Below are 21,213 nucleotides of genomic sequence, written 5' to 3'. Positions count from 1 at the left end.
TGTGTGTGTGTGTGTGTGTGTGTGTGTGTATGTTTTAGTGAAAGGTGCATGTGTATGCATGTGTCTCAATGGAATTTGTGAGTGTGTTGATGTATCTTTGTGTTTGTGTATTTCAGTGAAACATATTCTTATGTTTAAAATGTATGTTCATCTGTATGTCTATTGCAGTCTGTGATTGTGAAGAGTATTGAGAGAAATGCTGCCAACATGTATCTGACTCGAGAAATCCTGCTGGGCCTGAAGACAGATGCTAAAATTTCAGCATTACACAGCAACATATTGAAAGGGGATACACCACATTTTGGTCTCTCTCTGGCTGGTCTCGGTAAGTGGAGCTAAGTCTTGCATTTGTGCATGGCTTTTTAAAACTTTTCTATTTGACTTAACATCAGTGGGACTAACACCAGCATCAGCTGAGAATGCAAGAAGACAGAGATACTAAATTAGATGTTTTCTCCTTATGGAAATAAGTCTGTTCCTTTGAGTATTAGCTACTTAACCAAAGAGCAGGTTGTTGAAATGATGATCAAAAGATACTACAGTTGAACCTATCCAAGGTGACCACCCATTGTCGGGGAGAAAAGTGGTCATCTTAAACAGGTGGTCCTCTTTTACAGTTTCATTATAATATAGGTAAGACGCAAAGTGGGGATGGGGAGTGGGGAGGGAATAGTAGCTTGTACTGGTGATTATCTTGGACAGGTGATTGTTAGAAAGGTTTGACTGTATATCTCGTATCTATGCTCAAGGAGAGATTTTCTGAGCAGAACAGATTATTTTTTCAAAAGCATTTCTTGAAATCAGGTCCATCATGATTAAAAATATTATTTTTACACTTTGCTGACCATTAGTAACACGAGACACTTGCTATACCTTACTAGGAATATATCTCCTAATAATAGACAGAGATAAATGATCCATTTTATAATGCAAAAGTACAGAGAACTTTATGTTGGATAGATCATAGGTATAGAGAAGTGCCCACGGATCTTTTTGGGGCTTTTTCCAAGAGTTTGCTAATTGAGCAAATACCATCCATCCCAGACTACACTGTGCAGGTTGAGTTTTGCCAAAATTTCTCTAAATTGTGAAGTGTTTGTACAATGGAATATATTATTGTGATAAGAAGTTTGAAAAGAAATGCACATATTCTTACAGACTAAATTTTTTATTAAGAAGGAATAAATTGGTGTTTTTCTCATCTCCTAACTCAACTCAGTTTTCTTTTTTCTTTTCTGTAACTGCAGGCTTCCTGAGTCCCAACATGCTCAACATGAACGCGGCCAACTTTGTGGTCAACGGTCAGCCCTCGGGGGGCAGCGCGGGAATAAGTGGCTCCCCTTGCCCTGCCAGTCCTGTCAGTCCTAGCCACTGGCTTGCTCAGAATCCCAGCACAGGTCAGTGTTAAAAGTAGCCATAACCTTTTCAAAATCTAACCAATGACTCTTTCTATATATATATATGAAATGTGGTTTCTTAGGAGACTGCTAAGAGTATTGTGGAAGGAAAAGAAATCAAATGAGGTAGTGCTTGATGAAGCCCACATGGGACGCTCAATGTTAAAAACAATCAGGAAACGACAAGTGCAGTTTTTGGGACACCTGAATAGACATAAGGGTCTTGAACATCTAGCTCTCACTGGCAAAATTGAGGGTAAGCGAGGCAGGGGTAGGCCCAGAACAACATACTTAGGGAACCTAAACAAATGGGTAACAGGAAAAAATCAGGGAAACGTAGCTTTTCTGAGAGCATCCGAGCAAAGGAATGAATGGAAAATCATGATCGCCGATGTCTGTCACAGATCTGGCACTGGATGATGATGATATATATGACAAGATAATTGTTGTGAGACCTGCCCTGAAGTGTAGTTCTCTTAGCCACTAGCTGGCTCCGAATCCCAGCACAGGTCAGTGCACTGGACTCAAACTCGGAACCCTTGGTGGTTATTGTCATGAATATCATTGAGAGTGAAGTTTTTCTCTTTGTAGGTGGTTTCTCTTTTCCTTTTTTGTTGCTGTTTGTTCCCTGATCTGTGCATGGTAAGAGGTTGTCATTTTCATGCTTATTTGCAGTAATGGAAAAGATTCCACCTTTTGAAGTCAACGTAAGATGAAGTATAAGTAGACATTAACTAGTGGACAGAAACTGAAGGAGCATAGGACTACGTTGTATGACTTGTTGTCGATCAAAATAACACTTTTATCATTGAAAATGGTATTGTTCAGCCAGCAGTGCATAAGCCGGATTGGATCTTAGTGCTTCAAAACAGCCTGACAGTCTCGCACTAAGCAATTGATTTGGAGTGAAGAATTAAAATACAGTATGTTTGTGCGTGTGTCAGCCACTCAACGTGTTTGTGTGTTGGTCCACCCACAGCTGTGTACAGCCCCCTGATGGTGGTGACCCCAGCCAGCTCAGTGCCCTCTCTGGACGTCCTGAGCCCCAGCTCTAACGGCTTCCACCATGACTTCAGCAGCAGCGCTTTCATACGGGTGCCCACACCACACGAACCAGGTAGGCGTTGGTTTGTGCATGCTTTCTGTAGCTTTTCCATCGTTGTTTTTTATGCTTTTCTTGTCAGGCAATGTAAGTATGTAAGTTTATTCAGTGTTTAAGGCCATTGGCCCTCAGCACATCACATAAAACACTCATTTGTTAAATAAAGTTTCCATAATACAGGTTGTGTACATATCTCTTATAATGAATGGGTCAAACATTGCATTTTTCTGCCATTCGGTTGAGTCAGGCTGGGAGGAAGTAACAATTTCTTTTGATGCTCAAAATTACAGTCAATGTGAAACGCCATTTAAGAGGGACTCGGGTCACCTGACAATCTAGAGGTCTTCAAACAAAAGCTTGGTGCAAAACTTTTTCTGAGGTGTTACAATGGTGATGGTTTAACTTCTACTGTCTTTGTGGCTTGATAGAGAGACTGACGCAAAGTGCATGTTTGATTGTATAAGATTGTAGATGTGTATGTGCACATATTATCATGCTGACTTATGTAGGCCTAAAGTATTGTCGATACTGCGTGACAGCCAGCCACCTTTACAAAACAATCACCTGTACAAACAGCCACTTCCCATTTCTATACTTGTGTGGGTTTTTTTACATTATAATGACTCTGAGTAAGACAGCCACCCGTCTAAGACAGCCACTTTTCTCCTTAACAGTTGGTGGGCGTTTTTGACAGTTTGGACTGTATATGTATGTGTGTCAGTAAGAGTGTATTTACGTTATATCCTTTTCCTTTGGAAAGAGTACTTTCCCAGTTTGTTCCTTACCATATATATAAAGAACACATAGGGGCTCTCGTGGCCTAGAGGTTAAGGTGTTCGCCTCTCATTCAAAGGTCCCGGGTTCGAATCCGGGTAGCGACCAAAAAATTTTCTTCTCTAAATTTGTCTCCTTTCACCTCCTTTCCTACTGTCTAGCAATGTTCTGTCGTCTGCTTTCGTCTCTTCTTTCTGCCCCCCACCCCTTCACCTCCTTTGTCCCCTCCTCTGGGCTCCTGATTCTTTCTGCAGCCTTTCTACTGTTACTCATTGGCTTCTTCTTACTGCTGTCTTTCAGCCACACCCCTGATCTTCTGGTAGGAAAGATCTACACCTAGCCTTCTCGGACAAGGGCGAAAAATCTCGGAGGTCCTGTGTGCAAGTTGTGCACGTTAAAGATCCCTTAGTGGTCTAAAATCGATAAGAGTAGGCTTCGGCCGCCACCCGGGCAAAATTCACAATTTCCTACCAACTGAAAAAGTTTAGTGTGTCCCGCGCGCTCATATGACCTTAATGCAGTTGCGAGCGCCGTAAAACACTTACCAAAACAACAAAACAAACTACAAAGAACACATGGCCCACAAGAATAAATTTTCTTTTTCTCTTTCCTTTTATTTTCTCTGACTTGAGGCTTGCTCAGAAGGTGATCTTGTACTTGTATCATTAGTTTCAACTCTTGCTGGTCTCTACTCAGGAGACTGGGAACTTTTTCGTCCAGGCATGTTGTTTCGAGAAATATAGATATTCACACTGTTATCGCACTGTTTGATTGTTTGTCTGTGCAGGTCACAGTAGTAACAACAGTGACTCCACCAGCCCCCCTCACAGTCCATCCAACAGCCCCACACCTGTTGGACTCTGCAACACTGCAGGTAGCTCTCCAGCTCTCTCTCTCTTTTTCTCTCTTTATGTCTCTCTCTTTTTCTCTCTTTATGTCTCTCTCTTTTTCTGTCTTTCTGTCTCTTCTCTTTTTCTCTCTTTATCTCTCTCTCTCTCTCTCTCTCTCTCTCTCTCTCTCTCTCTCTCTCTCTCTCTCTCTCTCTCTTTTTCTCTCTTGTCTTTCTGTCTCTCTCTCTTTTTCTCTCTTGTCTTTCTGTCTCTCTCTCTTTTTCTCTCTTTCTGGCTCTCTCAGTTTCTCCTCTCTCTCTCTCACTCTTTCCATGTCTCTCTCTCTCCCTCCCTTTCTTCCCCTCTCTGTGTCTCTGTCTCTGTCTCTGTTTTGTCTTTCTGTTTCAATCTCTGCCTCTGTGTCTCTCTGTCTGTCTGTCTGTCTGTCTGTCTCTCTCTATCTATCTATCTATCTCTCTGTCTCTCTCTCTATCTGACGATCTGTCTCTCTATCTATCTATCTATCTCTCTCTCTCTATCTATTTGTGTGTGTGTGTGTGTGTGTGTGTGTGTGTGTGTGTGTGTGTGAAATAATATCTATTCTCATTTGCTTGTGATGTTGTGGAAGGTGCGTTTCATCTATGCAATGGGTGATGTGTAGCAAGTATAGTTAGTGAAACAATTGACATTTGCTGGGACAACTCGAGTTTGAATCACTTTTCTTACCTGGGATCGTATTCACCGACAACAGAGCTATGTCAAGGCTCTATGTTTCTTGAATAACCAACAGAACTGCTGTGCTGGTGAGCTGCTGGCAGTGGCTCGAGTGCATTCCTTTATGACGACCTCAACATCAAATTACTTTTCGGCAAAACAGGTCTCTTTTAACGGAAGTTCTTTCATTAGATGAAGAACTATCAAAATAACCTTGTTTTGATTGAGTAACCAATTACCTCGTTTTGATTAATGACCAATTTAGTGACATATGTGTGCCTTTCAGATTTTGTACCAAAAGAGTTAACTTAACCTTTTCCTTTTTCAATGCCTGCTGCCTCACAGCTGACCTGGCCAACCTTCAAAAGACAGGCACCCTGGGTGAGGCATTGTCTCAGAGCACCACCTCCACTCTCCTGGCCGGGGTCATACAGCACCAGCACGCACTGCAACAACAGCAACAACAACAGCAACAGCAGCAGCTTCACAAGTCTGCACAGCAGCAGCCACTACCACCACACCTGCAGCAGCACCACCACCACTGCCACCCCCAACATGTGCACCACCACCACCATCACCAACACCCACTTGACCTGCTCGGGTTGAGTAAAACGGCCTCCCTGACGCAGCTTAGCTCCATGACTCAGTGCCCGCCCTCCCCTGCCCCGCTTTTCAACGGATTGGCCCACCATCCCAGACATATGATGTAAGTGGATGGACACAGACGCTCAGTCGGTCCAATTTTCAATGTTGGTCTTGGTTTCTTTTTGGGGGGGGGGGGGGGGGGGAGGTATTGGGGGAAAGGCCGGGGGGAGGGGGGGGGGTAAATTTTTATTTTCATATTACTCTGATAGATTTAGAGTTTAAATTCTTCTTTTTAATGATTATATGTTATAGTTGGTAAAGATTTAACCTGCATTCTTATATTTGTAATTGGTTTATAAAAATCATTTTAGCACTGCTAATTTGTGTAGACTTGTTTTTTTTTATAATTCTTCTTTAAGTTCCTTTTGTGATTAGACTTGAATTATGATCTGGTGACCGTCTTTGGCAGAATTGCCCTTTTTCAACTTTCAATTTCCCAAGTCTTAAGCATGTGCAATATACATTGAATATTTATCTCATTGTGTCTCATCCTACTGTAGGTGATTAGAGGGTGCCACTTATAGGTCCAGTACCTTGATTGTTATCTCAATCTTCTGTTGTTTCTGTCGAGTACCTTAAACCCTTTGAGCCCTGAACTACTGAGGCAGCCTGAACTCCTGAACGATTCATGCCTTATTTCATATCATCGTCAGCAGCACATTCCATATCCCGCTCAGGGTAGTCTCCATCTTTACTAGTATCTAATTCAGAAAGATCTTCAAAATAATCATTTATGTTTCGTGTAGTAAACTCTGATTTCCGTAGGCGTTTTGTCTCAGGTTGGTCAGTTTGGGGATAAAGTCTTGCTCACCAGTGTACCGGTAACTGGGTATATGGGCAGTTTTACACGCCACCGGTTTTACGGTGGCTAGGGCTCAAAAGGTTATATCAGACAGTTAAAATTTCTAAAATAAATGTGTTACGACGCAGTGGAATCAGGCAATCGTCAATTTTTGGGCATGTGGAGTTATTGGTATCATCTGAAAACTTATTCATTTGTTTCGTTTTCAGTGAAAGCAATACGCATCTTTCTTGGATAGAAGTCAAGATATTTGAAATTAAAGGGTGTGAGGTCGCCTGGTTTCAGTGGTGAAATTAGCAAGAAAATGGCTGCCAAAGTTTGGTAACTCCAATAGATAAAGAGTCCTTGAAAACTGAAAAATTATATATTTTGTGCCTTTAATCAACATTTTTTCAGAATATTTATATGGATGGATGTTTTTGTATGGACATAAAAGGCTTTGATCAAAAAAAAAGAAAAAATTGATAGAAATTGCCTAACTGGTGGAAAAATGTCTTTTCCTCTGATTTTGTTACTTGGACAAGTGCCTGATTTCACCAAGATGCCTCACAAATGACAATTCTAACTTTTTGTCTGCCTCTCCCACCTGTAGGAACGGCGATGAGCAAGTTGATCCATCTGGCCCAGTAGAGACAGAGCCCTCAGACAAGCTGGCACCAGGCATTGAGCGCAAGAACTCGGCCACTTCCTTGTTCAACTCTCCACTGCAGTTCACTTTTGATTATGAGCAGAAGAAACTCCTGGCCATGAAAGGTAAGCTGTGGCCTGATATGGCACTACCTCAGGCTTTCAAAGTTTTGTCTGACATTTTTGGCCATTTTGAATAACTAAGACCATGACTTCGGAAAGCAAATCTGCACTATCAAAATCATAAGAATATTCGAAGTCGTTATCAAGATATTTAAAGAATTGCATTGTAAAAAGCTTGACTTATTGTGAAACTCAAACATTTTGCGGACCAGGTATAGTATTAAGCAGAAAGAGTTTTGTAAATCTGAGGTTGTGATGGGTTTAATATGTCTTTGAAACGAACAAGAATTTTTAGGAAATCGGATTTCGACATTCGTTGCAGATTGGACCAAGGTGCATGGGTATATATCTGTAGTGCTATTGGAAACTCTAAAAGTGACTCTAGCTTTTGCTTAAGTTATAGGTTTGGCCATTACTTCAGCGTTCTGTGGTCAGCTTGGTACCAATTCTGCTAATGTCGTGGGTAAGGACAAAATTTATTTGGGCACCATGTATATACTGCCAGAAAATTTCAGATTACTTTTTTCCAAAGAACCTCAATTCTTATTGCTTAACAGTTTCTTATGTTATTCTCACCCGCATGGAAATTTATTTGTGCTGATTATCATGATGTACGCACCAATAATTTTGAAATCTAAATAAAATTAAATTGAATCAGTTCTTGAACTCAAAATTGTACCTCTCATGTTCTACAACAGCCATGCAGAAAAAACCGGAGGGAGAGTCTCGCATCCCGACAGACATCTGGGCTGGCATGGGCTTCTCCAAGTCAATGCCAGAGTCTGCCATCAGAGACAAGCTGGGTCAGATGGGCATCAGCGCTCGCTGCACAGACGCGGCTTTCAACTCGGGTTATGAGGTGAACAATTTGTCATGTGCACTTTTTCCTAAAGATGTGGGTGTTTGGATGTTGTTCTCGAGTGGTTTTCTTCTTCTAATTCTTTTGAGTGTTAGTTTTATTATCCTATTATTACTGTTATATTTGGTGAAATGTGGCTACTGCTGTTCTGACTTGGAACACAGTGGCATTACTGTCTAAAGGTGGGTTGTGCAATGTTAAAAGCTTGCACACCCAATGTGAGTATGTTGTCCTTGAAAAGTAACGGTAGACTTGTCTGTACCGTAAAACTGAGTTTGTTACCTTTTCTGGAGTGTTTGTTACTCTTTATACCTAGTTAGCAAAGGAAAAGTATGCAGTTCTGTTGTTGCTTCCATTTACTGTTTTATTTGGTTCCCTGTCTCTCTGAATTATTTGCTCCTTCTTCTCCCCTTTTCTATGTTCCCCTGTTGCATGCGTATACTTAAAGGCTGAAGGTTTTTTCAGTTATAGAGCAGCAAAACACAAACTGAAACACCTATGCTATTTAACTAAAGCAGTAACATATTGGGGAGTCTTTCTCCTCAAAACAGCCAGCTACATTTCAAGAGAAATCTCTTCTTTCTCTCCTCTGTTCTGCTGTCGTTTCTAACAAAGAATAGAATCTAAACTTTATATTGTCTTCTTGTTTGACAGGCCAACCGGCCAGAAATAGATCTTAGCATTGACAAAGACCTTTGGAACAACGATGAGAGCCCAGAAAGAGGCTCAGCACTGGTCGGTCGGCCACTGAACAAGGCGCCTGGAGAGTATCCGAGTCCAAGGAAAAAATGTGAGTCCACAATCATGTTCTCCCTCAGAGATGTAGAATGTTGTAACTGTTGTCATATTTCCACACTGTTGCAGTGTTATATATGCCTGTTGCATCTTTAAGTGTTGTCTTCTCTTTCTGATTTTATTACAACATATGATTAATGTTTTATTTGCAAAAGCTGAAAAAGAAGGTGGGGGGTTACAATTATCATTGCATAGTCTATCACATTCTGAGAGTTGTCCTAATAAGTGTTAAAAGTAGCGTTAACCTCTATTCAAATTTCAACCCACTCTCTCTTTCCTTATACATGACAAGATAAGTGTCATGAGACCTGTCTGAAAGTCTGTATATTTTTTCTCCTTTTTTCAAACAATTATCTCAAGCCCTCCACCCTTTTGCTGGATGGTTGGAAGGCACTCTAATATAGTCTGCTCCATTTTCTTTTCAATGTTACTATTGAACTAATCTGCTTCTTACCTTAGTGCAGGTGGTTATAAAGTGCTGCTGGTAGGTCCTACTTCTTTTCTCTTTCCTTTTATTACTTCTGCCTAACAGTCTAATAGATTCCCTGCTCTACATGACTCACACTGTGTCAATGCACTTCTCTTTGTTCAAATAAACTCTGTGTTGGTGAAATATCGCTACCTTAGAATTAGAATTACAAAGTTCTACCTGACAGTTTTGGCCATTTTGAGTTACTCTGACCAAGAGGTCAGAAACCAAATGTTCTATCTGTCCCTATCAAAATCGTAAGAATAGTCCTTATCAAGATGTGCAAAGAATTGCATTTTAAAAAGTTTGACATGTTGTAAAACTCAAAATTTTTTACTTCAAATTTCTCAAAACTAGGCATTGAGCAGATATAATTTTTTTATTCTGGGGTAGCGATGTGCTGACTGATCTTGTCGTGTGTTTCTCGTTTCAGTCCAGTACGGTTTGAGCCATAGCAACCACGTGGACAGTGCCAGTCTGCCCAGCAGCAAAGGCCTCTGGTCCACCAAGACGGACCTGGCCGAGCTCTTCAGTGCCCTGGGCCTCGGCAAATACACAGACCTCTTCCAACAGCAGGAGGTGAGGCACCCTGGTCGTTTACTCACAGAGTTGAAGATAGATGCAATAACAGTTACCTGTGGGCTCATATGACCTTATGCAGTTGCGAGCACCGTAAAACTCTTTCTACTAAACACAGTTAATGTGACAGGTTTAACAACAGCGTTTTGGAGTCACATGGCTAGACAGTCTATTGTAAGCTGAGTAGTAGTGTCTTCCGTGACCATTGACAATCTAGAAAAATGATAACTAAATTATAATGGGAAATTCCTGTTACCTTTACATTATAAAAGAAGGTAATTATTGTACAGCAGGCTGATAGCTCAAAATCCAGCCCATTTTATCTTAACTTTTGAACTAGGAGCACTTGGCCCTGTCCAACATTGCAATTCAGACTCCTGTATTTTGTCCTTTTCTAAAGCTGTTGAACAAAACTTTGGCCACGCTCTAAGATGTAATCATTTCTTAAACGAGTCTCCCATTCAGCAAATATTGTCTGTTCCAGATCGACTTGTCCACATTTCTCACCCTGAGTGACCATGACCTCAAAGAGCTTGGAATCTCAACATTTGGAGCCAGACGCAAAATGCTTCTAGCAATTGCAGGTACTGTACCATATGGTTGCTGTCTTATTAGTTTTGCAGCATGAAGAGGGGTATTTCACTGAAATATAGACCCCAAAAAATGGAATAGGTTCTCTTATCATTTTGTTTTGTTTTCAGTCTTGGTGTAAATCAATACTTGCAGTCAAATTGTGAGTGCTGATTTGTGTAATGTCAATGGCTTTTTTTTTTTTCGTATGATGAAGACCACTGCTATTTTTGGCACATCATTCTCATGTTTTGTCCGTTTTCTAAACCTTCTTGAGCAAATGTTGGTACCACTACACTCCCCCCTACATACCTCCATGTTAACCTCTAAATCTTTTTATTCTGGCCGTACCCCCCGGACTCTGTAGGCCTACCCGTCCTGGGGCCGCCACACCATATGAGTTGGAATTCAGTGTGTATATTTCAAAGTACTGTATTTCTACATTTACTCTTAGGTTTTAAGGATATTTGGCAGTTATGCTAGAAATTGAATGCAGTTTTTGTAAATGTATGTGGTTAGGTATTACATCAATTGCACCATGTAGATTTTGAGGTGTATTCCACCCTCCAAATTGACCCTGATTGCCGCACCCACGACGTCCCCTTGGATTTACTCATCTACCCCTACCCGTCGGTACTGCTCGAATTCCAGAACTGACTCCTTCATCATGATCTGAATTGCTATTAGACGAGTCTAAGTCCTGTTCATTATCATCCACAACGGAATTTACGGCACTTGATTCAGAGTCACTTTTGTTAAATTAGTCTCATTCCAGCTCCACTTCAAGAAGTACTTTGTCGGCCTTGAACGTGCATTTTCGAGATATCTTTCAAGCTTCTACACCCGTCAAAAACAAAGAAACCGCTGTTCATTGGAAAATTTAAGTATTCACTATTCAGACAGAGCTTGCATCGCCGTATTTTGGTAATTACAAGCAGAACTAGCTGTTTGACGAGACCATATAGCTGTTCCAAGTTTATTCGTAGCCTGCATAAAAAAGTTAAGTTAGTCTTATTAATGAGTTTCTGATTAAGGGAATAAAGTAGTTTCCAAAAAGCGTGGTATTGCATTTTGCTGGTTTTTGTTTTTATAGCCATCGTCTTTAATTTCCTGCTTCAGAGCAAACTATGTATTTTCAATATTAGCTTCCATCTGTGACGGGATGAGACTACAGGACATTATTATCAGAGTAACCATTAAAAATCCACCTGAAAGAGTTATGGTGTAATCAGAGTATAAGGAAATGTTGGTACCACTACACTCCCCCCTACATACCTCCATGTTAACCTCGCTGCCTGATACATATAGCAAAATGAGTTGGCAATCATTTTTGTTCTCTTTCTCTCTCTCTCTTTCTCTCTCTCCCAGATCTGAACAAACGACGTAACCTGATGCCACACAATACCAACTCCAGGCCACATCTCAGGGCTGTCACGGGGGCGTCCCGTCTGGGGTCAGGTCTGTCCAGCCCAGACTCAGATCGTGGGGACGCTGGTGGTAGTAGTGGTGGTGGCTCAGGACTGGCGCGAGGCGGCTGTGTGAGCGAGCTGTTCCCTTCACCCAACCCACCCTCGGCCCTCATGAATGCGCGGGGCGGACCTGATCTCGGGAGTTTGAGTGGACACTGGTAGCCTTGGGCTCTGAGTGGGCCCACTGGCCCACTTACACACTCGTGCGCAGTCTCTGTACACAGAAAGCATGTATAAATGCACACAGTGAATGCATATGTTCACATACACAGATATACTCACACTTGATATTGCCCCCAATATCTACACATGTACACTTACACTTACAGAATGTTTGCACATATACATAATCACATACACACATGCCCATGTTCACACACACTCGCACACACATATATATAACTCACACACACAAACGCATACACGCATTCACACACACACATGCCTTCTACCTACCTTTACACTGCGTCCACTAACCACAGTCTATGGCCCTAATGCTTATGATGACGGAAGTAACAACGATGATATCGACGAAATTTTTTTCGATGGATGATGTCCATTTGTTTCCCCCCCCCAGCCCTCGACAACAATCTTGCTCAACTTTGAATTGTGGACCTTGCTTGCGTGAAACGTGATGATTTGTATGGTACATTTTGTGTCCTGTCATTTCATGTAAAACTCCGCCCTCAGTGATTTCTCATCATATATGTATGGATTTGAAGCTGTACATAGATATTGTGATTGTTTCTACCTGTTCTGTACTAGTTTTCTTAATTAATGAGATGTATCACCAAACCCCGAAAGCTTTGTTTGTTTTTATTGTTTTAATTTTTTTTTCATGACAAGGAATGTCGTTTTAGAAGTAGAGTTTTCTTCATCAGTGGATGAAATCCCAGCCTCGAGTTTAGCACTGCTTTTAAGCCCCATATTCTGGGAATTCCATCGATAAAGAAATCCAGACTTTTCTCTCTGTATATCAATTTGGGTATTCCATTTTATCAGTGATATTAATCCTTTCAATGCGTCAGGTTTTCATTCCTGAGAACGCTCCTATTGTGTCTTTATTACTTCTGTGACGCACTCGTATGTCAGTCCAGAGGATAATAAGCATTGCTTTGAAGTACCTATATGTCAGGAGTGTGTCCAAGGGGTTAATTTGTTTATTTGCTTGCTCTGTTTCATTTTCCATATTTCCATATCTGCTTTTATGTGACATTGTTGGTTCGACAGTGCTGTAAAACTAAGGCTATAACTTAAGCATGCAGGAAATTTGGGTGTCTTCATTATTATTGTGTTGTAAGCAAATTCTCAACCTATACTATTAATTAAAGACCCTCAAATTCATACTCAAACACCAGCCATCAAGGCTGAAGGTGAGTTTGTTGTTGTACCGATTGGTCTACCTGTCAGATTGAGTATTCTTTTTTAGTTGATCATGCACTGTAAGAAAGATCTTACGTCAGAAATTGTAATATGTGGATAGAACTCACCTTATCCAGTGCCATGACTTTTTAAAGAGAAAATTAACCTGTGACATCCATTTGCTTAAGTTTACATGTATTAAAAAAGTTCCACTGTTTAGTAGATTATAATTAGATGTTTGAAATATTAAGTGTAAAGAGATAAAAGCTTTGGTCAACCTTTTATAACACTGATTTCTTAAAATGTCATCCACTGTCAAGATTTTCATCCATTGATCCAGTTTGATGTTGTATAGTAGATAAACCAATATGAAGGACTTTAGCACTCCGTCCAACCGGTTTAAACAAATTTACTCATTTCATCATTGCTCACATTTTTTTTAGCATATCAAGTATACATTTGATGAGATTTAGTGTTTAGAAAGCATCAAGATTTCTCGTGTAGATGCGACTCGCTTTATGGCTTTCTTTTTCATTTCGGCTCAATTCATAGTAAGCATAATGTAGTTTTGTTAAAACACATCAGCAAAGTTTGTGTAGTGGCTTTGTTGAGCATACATCACCTGAGCGCATATTGTAGCTGTGCCAAGCCAAAGATAGTACATAACAAGATAGTTTACTCCTCTCTTTGAGCCAATTTTAAAAAAGCGTCCTCAAAATGTGGTGGCGTCCTCTTGGAAAAAGCGCACCCTTTGCGAACAGTTACCCCTACTTGTGTGAAAAAAAATCAAAGTGAAACTAACAAGTTTTTGAATAAAATAGAATTCAAACTTCTCAAGAATGCTTTTTTAAAATGCTTACACTGATAAAAAAAAACCTCTTCCGGTGGAGGCAACTTTTTTCTTCGTTTAATTTTAATTTAGAATGAGAGGCGAGAGGTCATTATAATAAAAATAAAAATAAAACTCCGCATTGAACTAACCCAAACAGCTGATGAACAGCAGTCGATCTGCACCCTCAAGGAGGTGCTATTCCTATCCTTCTTCCAGAGAAAAGTAAGAGAGCTTCAAAACAAAGACTGCAGCGCCATCTGAAGCAATGAGCAGACTCCTGCGGACACTTTTTTGGCTGAGTGAACCATCTTGTTTTGCAACGTCTTTGTTCGAGCACACTGTAACAAAGTGCATATTGTAGCTGTGTGGCACACACATCAACAAAGTACATAATATAGCTGTGGTGAACGGACATTGGCCAAGGGAGTAATCGAGCCAAGTGAATATGTAGCTTTGTTGAACATGCCTGAACACGCCTCGTCCAAATGAATAATGTAGCTTTGTTGAACACCCTCAGCCAAGTGAATAATGTAGTTTTTGTTGAGCACCATGTCATATCAGTTTGATCTTAGTTCAGTAGGTGACTCTGACCGTCTACGTTTTTATTATCAACACTACGTGGCCATCACTACTGATGCCAAAAACACTTTTGTTCTATGCAAATTGTACATTGATCAGTTTGACTATATGTAGCATTCTTACTTGCTAGATGTTCCGTGGGTATCACAAATTGTTGTAGCTGTACATATCAGAGAAAATGTTCCTGTCCTCAATCCTGCCAATTTTTCTTCTTTTTTTTTTCCAGCAAGTTTTTCAGTATTTAAATTAATTCGACCCAGTCCGTCCATATGTCCAGGCTCTATATTGTGGAGATTTTTTACATTATACACCTATCTTTCATTCATGGAAATTCTCTAGTCTTAGAATGAATGAATTTTTTAATTTGTTTTTCCTGTTCTGCTGTCTGGAAAGTTTGTTCTGTAACCTACATGACTTTCCTATTCTTTGATGGTCTGTCATGTCACTTAAGAAATTTTTAATTCTTTTGATTGTCCTGAAATTTGTCTTGCACTATTTTTAGCACAAACAATTTCTCGTTGGAATTGACCTGAACACTTTGTTTACAGAGGAAGTGAAAAATTTTGTTTGTTTCAGACAAATATAATCCTGCTGATATTTTTTTGACAAACAGTTGTTCTGAAAAACAGATCTTTTTTACAGTGAAGGTGCTCGCATGAAAGCAGTATTATTTACAAACATTTTCTCAGCTGGATAATTTCATCAGAATTTTATTGCTGACTATTATTGTGGACATTGTTTTAAACATGCAGAACTTAAACTACCTATACTGTAGCACCCAACCTAAATTGCACAAATTTTTTTTACCTCGCTTAGACCTCTGCACCCTTACCTATATGAAGAAAGTAAAGCTATCAACTCCCAATGTGCAACAGCTCTGCAGCATCTGAGCTTGCTAAGTTAGCATGAAAGATGCAGCTCATTGCAACTTGTCATTTCTTTCTACTGTTCTGTGAACTTTGAACTTAACAGGTAATGTGAGACTTTGAAGAGACTGTTTGAGTTTGACATCTGAAGTCTCACATTTTTTTCTTAGTTTGCATATGTTGTACATGTACTGAATTTATGCTACCTATTTGCCTTCTAATTACTAAAAAAAAATGTTTATTAGAGTACAGTGATGCATCCGATGCCCTATGCTGTTTTGTGGGATAACTTATGGTACATGTTTTGAGATGATGACTGTCATCGAGGTCAACCAAGACAGATGCACATCGTTACAGCATGATCTTCTCATATCTCTTGGTGCCAATGACATGTCAGTGATCACACCATAGGAAAATGTTAGATGCTTTTTATATATATGGCAGACATGCTCTTCCGTCCGTTTCACATTGCGCTTTTTGATGATCAGATTTAATCAAGCTTGCTACTGTGAAATCCGTGGGTCTTCTCTCGGAAGATTCCAGATTGTAAAATATATATCACTTTATTCAGTCAAACTTTTATAAGTAACCTCCTAATGCAATAAGAGACCTTTGCGTGTGTGATACTTGTTATAATAAATGTAATAAAAAGGCAAATGTATCTATAAACAGACTGTGTCTGCAAAGTGGCTTGAAAAATGTGATGGTAACATTTTTACGTGCATTTTATTTATGTGGATTTTGGAATGCCTATTGTAATAAAAGAAAAATTTTTGTCGTTCTACTTTTCTGTGTTCTTCTCATACTGAGGGCATGTTGTACTGAAGACAAAATTCACAGGCATCATCATGTTTGCTGTCTCATTTTCTAAAAAGAATTTCAATTACATTTCATTCATACTCCTAGCTTGACACTGGTTTGAAATTGAGTTTAACTGGTGATAAAGTAAGTGACTTTACTTTATTATGTATGTACTTTAATTTGAGCTATCGACTAAAATGAGGTGTGATGAGAAAAAAGAGGGAGGTTTACTAGTTTACTTTCAGTCATTAACTGCTTTCTCTTGTGCATGAAAGCTTGAAGATTAAACTGGGAGGAGGGGGGATGTAGAAACAAGCTCAGCAGAGGCTTTCTTGAGTTTTCACTTCCTACAGATCTAACCATGTGTTGACTGAGGTGCTCAGTGGTGAGTCATAAACATAGTGCAGTAAGTCTCAGTAGGTTATTCATTCAAACTGGCGCACTGCGTTGAAGGTTTCCATGCTGCTGGATGTGAAATTTGTAATGTGTTCTTAGTAATATGGTAGTAAAGGTTGGTATATATATATATATACACACACATATATATAGCCTTTATTCTTTGTTCTGAGGGTAACATTTGTGAATGATCATAAACGCTTATATTAATGTAATCTCTACTTGTATTATATTTATTCTTGCTGCTCTGAACAGATAGGCTACATATAATGCATTCTGTATTTTTTTGTGCGTGAAATGTATCAGATCTATGATTGAATTGAAATTCCTTTGTTACCACATCAGTTGTATTGTTGTAGATATAATATTTGTTGACTGAGCTCAAACACTGATGGTGTGACGTGCATGAACAGAAGTTCTCAGTGTTTTGACTTTTGTCGTGCTGCCCCAAGCAAGGTCCACATTCACTACATCCATCAAAACCCTGGGGCTTTACTGTCTGAGTCATGGACACTAACAAGTTACTGGCCTTTTTTCCCCATTTTTTTAACTTGGGGGGGGTAAACTTTTGGTTACATTCAATCCGAATTTAGTCGTATTAACTTATAAAAATGAATTATAGAGGGAAAGAAAAAGGAGGTTCTGTTTCTGTAATCATTTGTCAGTTCGCAGTTTGACACAATCTTTCAAGCAATAATGTAGAACCATGAGCAAGTTTCTATAAATAAAGCAAAATCAACCAAATGTGGAAAAGTCGTTTCAAAATGTTGAGGAATTTAAAACAGTATCTTCATAGATAGGACATGTCATTTTGGACATTCATTGTGGTCTTAGGTTTTGGGGTTTTTTTCTATTTCTGATTTAACAGTTGCAGTTACAGCTGGGGGGGGGGGGGAATGGATCATTTTGGGGAGATAAATGTCAGTTTTTGTGTTTGCCTGAGCTCCTGAAGTGACCGTGATCTCTGTAAGGTGCAGTAAAGCCCCAAGGTGTGTGAGGATATAAGATTGGCTTCACCTGACTTCGATATGATCCCACCAAAGTCCACACTGGCTGTCAGAAAGAGGCTGGCAGCTCATTCATGCTCAGGGACCGCCTGAAACCTTTTTTTCTTTTTATGGCTTACAAATATTGTTTCTTAGCTGTCACCAACAGAAAATGAAAGATTTTTTTTTTCTCTCAGAAGCTTCAAACAGGTTAAAGATTCATGTTTGTTTCAGTGAGGAGATTGAGTTTTCTAAGATATGGACATGTGACTTTCCATGTACTTCATATTAACAGTAACTGAGTAACAGTTAATAATCAGTTATAAAATGGTAGTAGCTTACCATGTATGCACTTCATGATTTTGCTTGCTTTCTACACTATTACATCACAAATTTTGACCAGATAACAACACGAGAGCTGGGTTTGTTTTTTTTTACACTGTAGGCCTACTCAAATTATGCCCAGAAAAAAAGTGCAAAAATCCCCACTTTTGCAATACTGGTACACACATTTTTCCCTTTCCTTTTACTTTCCCCCTTGTTGCTGTCTTTTATGAGAAAGATCTTTAGTGAAAGTAAAAATATGTTCCTCTTCTTTCTTAAATTTACTCTGGCACACTCTGGTCTTTAGTATTTGAAACTTTGCATAAGAAAGTGCTCTCTCCCTCTGACACTAAGACATTTGCAGGCTTACATTCTTGTCCAAACTCTTACCTTAAAGTTTACTTAAACAAGCATGGTCCCCTCAGGAGGTGATTGAGCTGTCAGCCTGAAGCAGCCAAAGCCTGTACCATTTAGCAGTTTTGTCATGTCCTCATGGCGTGTTTTGCCATGACACGTTATGTGCTTTTGACGTGTCATGTCATGTTTTATTTCCTGATGTGTTACAACGTTATGGCGTGTTGTGTCCTGTCGATGTGTTGTGGCATATGGTGATGTGTATGTCATGATGCATCATGTGCTGACACATTATATGTCCTGGTGATGTGTTATGTTGTGACACACATCTCTCTTGTCCTTTGTTTACCCTTTGGTCCCCGCCAGAGGCTCAACAAGGGCACTCAGTGTGTGGTGCAAGAAAAAAAAAATGGAGACACTTTTGTAGTGTTGTAGAGACAAAATACAGTGAAACATACTCTAGGATGTTGCTGCTAGAGTCAGTCCAGTGGATTTGTCAAACAATGAATTTTTTTTTTTAATTTATTTAATCTGGAACTCAAATGTTTCCGAGCAGTTTTGGGGGTTTTCTCATACTCAAACAAAGGAGCAGATAATTTTCTTTTTTTGTTGTTGTTGTAGTGTGGAAGAAGAGTTTAAAATTTAAACGTTTGTGGATTTTTTAAAAACTTTTATTAGTTTTATTCCTTTGGATCATGTAAAAGATGTCAAGTCATTTACTAATAATATGCATTGTGCTGCTGTCCTCTACCTAAAGCGGATATGTCTGGACAAAAAAAAGCAATTAGTTCAAAGTTGTTATCACAAATCACAGGGTGTTTTTCTTGTACATGCTGCCTTTGATCGGGGGGTTTTTTCTCCTTGAGTTGAGTTTTATCAAATTAAATGAGCACTCGTCAAACTAGATGTAGCTTTTAGGTGAGCTACAGGTATCTTTATGTTTCTGTAGGTAAACGAGAGAGGTTGAGGAATTTCTTAACCGATTGCCTTTTGTCAGTATTATGATTTGTTTTTGTCTCTTTTGATTTGGGTTTGTGATTTCATGCAATTTAGATCTTTTTTACCAACAGCATTGTGTCTGGTCCAACTGCTGATTCTAATTGCCATTGTCTTGTTTTTATTGTACTAAGAAAACAGAATTGTTTAATTATTTTCCAAGGGAAGCACTGGAAATTTTCATTAAGAAATGAAATGTTATTAATGATTGTTGTTCAACTATTTTTGTACATGAAATATTGTGTACATATATATACTTTATTTCAGTGAAACGATTTCCGTCCAAAGGTGAATTAGGTAAGGGTAAGAGTGTGATATTTTCAAAAGGATATCGTCATAATGATTTACATCACAAAACCTGGCTACAGTATTCATGTATTATTTTGTTGGCTTTTCGATTTACTTTGTAAGTTGTTTTTAGCGTCATACTCTGCTTCTGTTTATAGCTCTATCTGCAAACAAGTGTGATCTTCTCTTTTCTCATGCAGCGACAACTTGCTTTACTTTTTCCCCCCCTTTTGATTTAAACAAAATAATTTTTTCCCAGAAAATTTAACTTTCTTTCTCCTAAAGAATTCACAAAATAAAACCAACCTGAATTCAAACTGTTTTTGTGTTTGTGAATTTTTATGTCCATAATACTTTTCTATCTGATTATGCTTAGCTTGAGTGTTACTACTATTACTAGGCATACCTGTTAGAGTGCCATGTGGCATCATAAGATGTCCATAGTACATGGCAGGGGACCTTCTTTTGCCTTTTGCTTTTGTTGAAGGTTTTTTTTGGGGGGGGGGTTGTTGTTTATGTTTCACGGGGCTTGCAACTGCTTAAGGTCATATGAGCGTGGGGACACATTAAACATTTTTAGTTTTGTAGGAATTAATTTTGAAATTCGCCCGAGCAGCGGTTTAAGCCTATCCTCATCGATTTGGACTTCAAAGGGATCTTTAACGTGAGCAACTTGCACATGTTGAAGTTTAATGCCCTACTAGACACTATGCATGTCATTGTGCTACGGTCTAGCGACTCTGTGGGCCACAGACTGACTGTGACAGGACACCAGTCCTGGAGGAATGAGAAAAATAAATTTGATTCCCTCCACTCTCTGATTAAGTTGGTTGTCCAGTGGGTGCTGCCCAGAGGACCTTCAAAATGGTCCAAGTCTAACCAGTCCAAGTCAGGAAATACCTGTGTCTCATCAATGGCTGATCCTTGCTCACCGATGCTGTGGTTTAGTGCCGTATGAACTGAGCTGATGACATGCCCAGTCCAGGAGCAAACAGTTTATCCAGAGGCTTTGGTTGCTCCAGCTAAACTACAGAATACTACGCACTCTCATAATATGACCTTAGGGTTTATGCAGTTGCTAGAGCTGTAAAACACAAGAAAACCCACCAAAAAAACAACTGAATACGCATGTCTTTTATTAATTTAAAGTAAAGTTCATACGACTAGCTCTAGCAAAAATTGGTGAGTGGTTGGTGGGTGCTCTGGTATGGTTTGCTCATTCTTTCCCATCAAACATCTATCGTCCTCATCTCTCCTCCTGCTTTTTTGTGTTTGTTACTCTTATGTAACTCCTCTAATTTTCGGCACTTCTATGTGTCACGACAAAGTGAAATCAGGTGCTCGTCAATTTTTGGGCATGTGGAGTTATTGGTATCATCTTAAAGCTGATTTATTTGCCTTGCTTTCAGAGAAGATACCCATCTATCTTGAATAGAAGTCGAGATATTTGCAATTGAAGGAAATGAGGTCGCCTGGTCTAAGTTGTGAAATTAGAGAGAAAATGGCCGCTAACTCTGATAGCTAAAGAGTCACTGAAAACAGAAAAATTACATATTTTGTGCCTTAAAACAATGTTTTTCAGTCAAATTCACATGGAAATATAAATGTGTTTTTATATGTACATAAAAGAGGTTGAGCCAAAAATAAAATTTCGATTTCTGTATTTTGACGAAC

At 39.4% G+C, this 21,213-nt stretch overlaps 1 protein-coding gene across 1 annotated transcript in view; it reads left to right on the top strand.

The window, feature by feature from the left end:
- LOC101860642 (protein bicaudal C homolog 1-A) overlaps positions 1 to 13,903 on the top strand; it is a gene marked incomplete in the record, with an annotated part of 146,266 nt that extends 132,363 nt beyond the window's left edge. Inside the window, 11 exon segments of the mRNA XM_013081068.2 lie at positions 169 to 325; positions 1,248 to 1,397; positions 2,377 to 2,514; positions 4,061 to 4,147; positions 5,163 to 5,523; positions 6,857 to 7,017; positions 7,713 to 7,873; positions 8,528 to 8,663; positions 9,571 to 9,716; positions 10,201 to 10,300; positions 11,655 to 13,903. Coding sequence (XP_012936522.1) covers positions 169 to 325; positions 1,248 to 1,397; positions 2,377 to 2,514; positions 4,061 to 4,147; positions 5,163 to 5,523; positions 6,857 to 7,017; positions 7,713 to 7,873; positions 8,528 to 8,663; positions 9,571 to 9,716; positions 10,201 to 10,300; positions 11,655 to 11,917 — 1,860 coding nt within the window.
- Between the last annotated feature and the right edge of the window lie 7,310 nt (positions 13,904 to 21,213).

This window comes from Aplysia californica, unplaced genomic scaffold (assembly GCF_000002075.1).
Source record: "Aplysia californica isolate F4 #8 unplaced genomic scaffold, AplCal3.0 scaffold00113, whole genome shotgun sequence".
Classification (NCBI taxonomy): domain Eukaryota; kingdom Metazoa; phylum Mollusca; class Gastropoda; order Aplysiida; family Aplysiidae; genus Aplysia; species Aplysia californica.
Note: the sequence above shows the minus strand (reverse complement) of the source record. Positions and strands in the feature narration are given on the sequence as shown.